The sequence below is a fragment of the Sinocyclocheilus grahami genome, unplaced genomic scaffold (genome assembly GCF_001515645.1).
Source record: "Sinocyclocheilus grahami isolate Dianchi unplaced genomic scaffold, SAMN03320097.WGS_v1.1 scaffold1834.1, whole genome shotgun sequence".
NCBI classification, from domain to species: domain Eukaryota; kingdom Metazoa; phylum Chordata; class Actinopteri; order Cypriniformes; family Cyprinidae; genus Sinocyclocheilus; species Sinocyclocheilus grahami.
In genome coordinates this window covers 125103-127952 of record NW_015507013.1, presented here as the reverse complement: position 1 = coordinate 127952, position 2850 = coordinate 125103, and the positions used below count along the sequence as shown (strand labels likewise).

Sequence of the window (2850 nt, the reverse complement as noted above, 5' to 3'; positions counted from 1 at the left end):
GGTTTGGAGATCGCCTGCCCCATCGGAGATCAAAGATGTCTCGTCAATTTTAGTGCACTTTTCACAATTTATAGAATGGCCAAACAAAACACAAAATAGAGACCGCGGTCTTATATTAACTTTTTGATATTTTGGCCAAAAGAAAGCTTTCAATTCTGTATTATTCATGAAATCACTTAAGAGACCGAGAACCTTCACGGCAAGAGTGAGCAATTATAATCTTTCACCACTACTCTATTTTCTTAAATAGATAGGTTAAACGGAAAGCTTCTCACTCTTCTTCCCACATCTAAAATGTGAGGAAAACAGATTGATGCCAAATATGACACAATCAAATTGCAAACGAGAATAAATTCAATTTCTCTTACAGACAGGAAGAAAAAGAAAACAGTTTCTTACCTGTCTTTTTAAGAAATTCCCTGAAGGACGAGCCCCCATTTGTTAATAAAAGTAACAATTGGTCCCTCGATATCTCTTTGCCGCCTTGAAGAATTCTCAGTTCCTTAAAGTGTATACGGCCGGGAAGCAAGAAAACACACATTCAATGTATTCTCAATACTTCAATTTATTCATAGACACAAAGATATTATATAGGCATATGTCGAGGGGAGTTTCAACCCTTTAACCAATGAGAATGTATGACATACATATAGGATCTTTGGCCAAGAACATGTGTTTATATAAAATGGCCACATGTACAGAAAAACATGGACATATTAGGAATAGACTTTGGCGAAGGATGCTGAACTCGCTTCATAGTTCATCACGAACTCCTTTACCTTGTAGTCCTAGCATTCATGTCCTTATTTGGGCATTTGAACCAAGAAAAGCTAATGCATACATGTAAGCATGCGTACCTCGAATATGAGTAAGAGATATTTAAAACATAATACAAGAGAGAGAGAGAAACAGATAGAGGAGGGGGATTCAGAGAGAATGCGTTGTATAGGGAGCGAGTGAGAGAAGGAGAGAAGAAAAGGAGGGGTGAGGCATATCTGGAACCATTCTAAAGACAGAGTGTTTTCTAACAATTTGTTTTCTTTTCTTTTTAATGCCTAAAAGATTACTTATTTTAGTATATACATGTATATCAGAAGTATAACAATGACATAGGGGAAAAATTTAACTTGGTCACTTAATCATCATCCGTCAGGAAGACTGGGGCCTGTTGCATAAACTGCTTACAATAGTATTAAAAGTTAGTCACCTATTATTATTATTATTATTATTATTTTAAGACTGGTCATAACTTTAACTCAACTGCATAAAAAACGTTTGTCAAATTTAAGACCAAAAAGTAACTAGCTGCTAGTTGGTCAGAGAAGTTCTTAAGGCAGTCCATGCCTGGCCCATGGTCTTGAACATTTGGCCACTCTCTGAAACGATTGCTACACTGATTGGTTGCATGCTATGTGACATGATTTTTTATTTATTTATACTTTTTTTGATTATTAGATGACACATTACAACACCCGCAAAAAACGCAACTTAGAAAGTGCAGAGGATGAAGGTAAGCCAAATAGTAATCATTTAGTAAATAGCAGTTTTCTTACACTTACTATACACTAGTTTCTTTAGTGTCTAGAAAAACCAGTTATATATATATATATACAGTATAGATAGATAGATGAAATACAACTGTCACTGTGTTTGTTGTTGTTTTTTAGCTCCAGTGACTGCAATGAAGCCAATAAAGCAAGAAATACTGATGTGGCAAAACAAGGCAGAAGTATTACAAAATAAAGTGAATGAGTTGGAAGCCTTGAACACCGAGCTTCGGCAGCAAGTAGTGGAGCTTTCAGCACAGCAAAGTAACATCTCAACATATTCATTGTATAATTTATATATTAATACATATATTGTATATATTATAATAAATATATTAATATATCTTTTGTTGGATTTGATGGCTTCTATTGTCCTCATTTGTAAGACGCTTTGATTAAAAGAGTATGATAAATGAGTAAATGTAAATATTAGATCATATAGATTAGATGTTAGTGGTTTTCATATTTTTTATTCTTAAAGCATATTTTGAGCACTGTTTTGGGTAGTACACCTTAATTTTATTTTATGTATCATGCAATGACCGTAAAAGGAAAACATTTTTTATATTGCATTTGTAATGATTTTCATGCAATATTTTGTTATATTTCTTCATTCAGATGACCTGATTCCTAGTACATCAGTGGTACGTGAAGAAACTGGTGCTGTTGACCTATCTAGTGATGGGAACACATCAACTGATGTAGAGTCATCAGCCACAGAAGATTCATGTGATGACTCTTCTGACTCTTCAAGTTCAAGTTCAGAAGAGACTCATCAAAGAAGAAAAACAAAGAAAAGCAAAACCAAGAAAAACAAAACCAAGAAACATAAGAAGAACAAGAAGAAGGGCAAGAAGAATGAATATGACAAGATAAAACGAGGTACATACAGTTGTCTTTTTATGGTTGTTTTTCTGTTTACATCGTAGTGAATGATAAGTTATTTCATATTTAAAAAAAAATAATTTTGCAGATACTTATTCTTCTATGACGGCGTTTTAATGCCACGTTAACAAATTTAAAAATCTAACATTATGAGATTAAATGGTTAGTTCACCCCAAAATGAAAATTCTGTCATTAATTACTCACCCTCATGTCGTTCCAAACCTGTAAGACCTTTGTTCATCTTCGGGAAAAAAAGTATTCTCGTAGCTTCGCAAAACTGAAGTTGAACCACTGATGTCACATGGACTATTTTACCGATGTATTTACTACGTTTCTGGACCTGTGAACATTTCAGTTGCGTTACTGTCTATGGGAGGGTCAGATAGCTCTCTGATTTCATCAAAAATATCTTAATTT

General features: G+C 33.9%; 1 protein-coding gene across 1 annotated transcript; it reads left to right on the top strand.

Moving 5' to 3' along the window:
* Positions 1 to 1455: 1455 nt before the first annotated feature.
* LOC107572923 (FACT complex subunit Ssrp1-like) lies at positions 1456 to 2549 on the top strand. The gene is made up of 4 exons (XM_016259359.1): positions 1456 to 1510; positions 1668 to 1811; positions 2166 to 2429; positions 2521 to 2549. Exons 1-4 carry the CDS (start codon positions 1456 to 1458, stop codon positions 2547 to 2549), a joined length of 492 nt encoding a protein of 163 aa, XP_016114845.1.
* Positions 2550 to 2850: the final 301 nt, after the last annotated feature.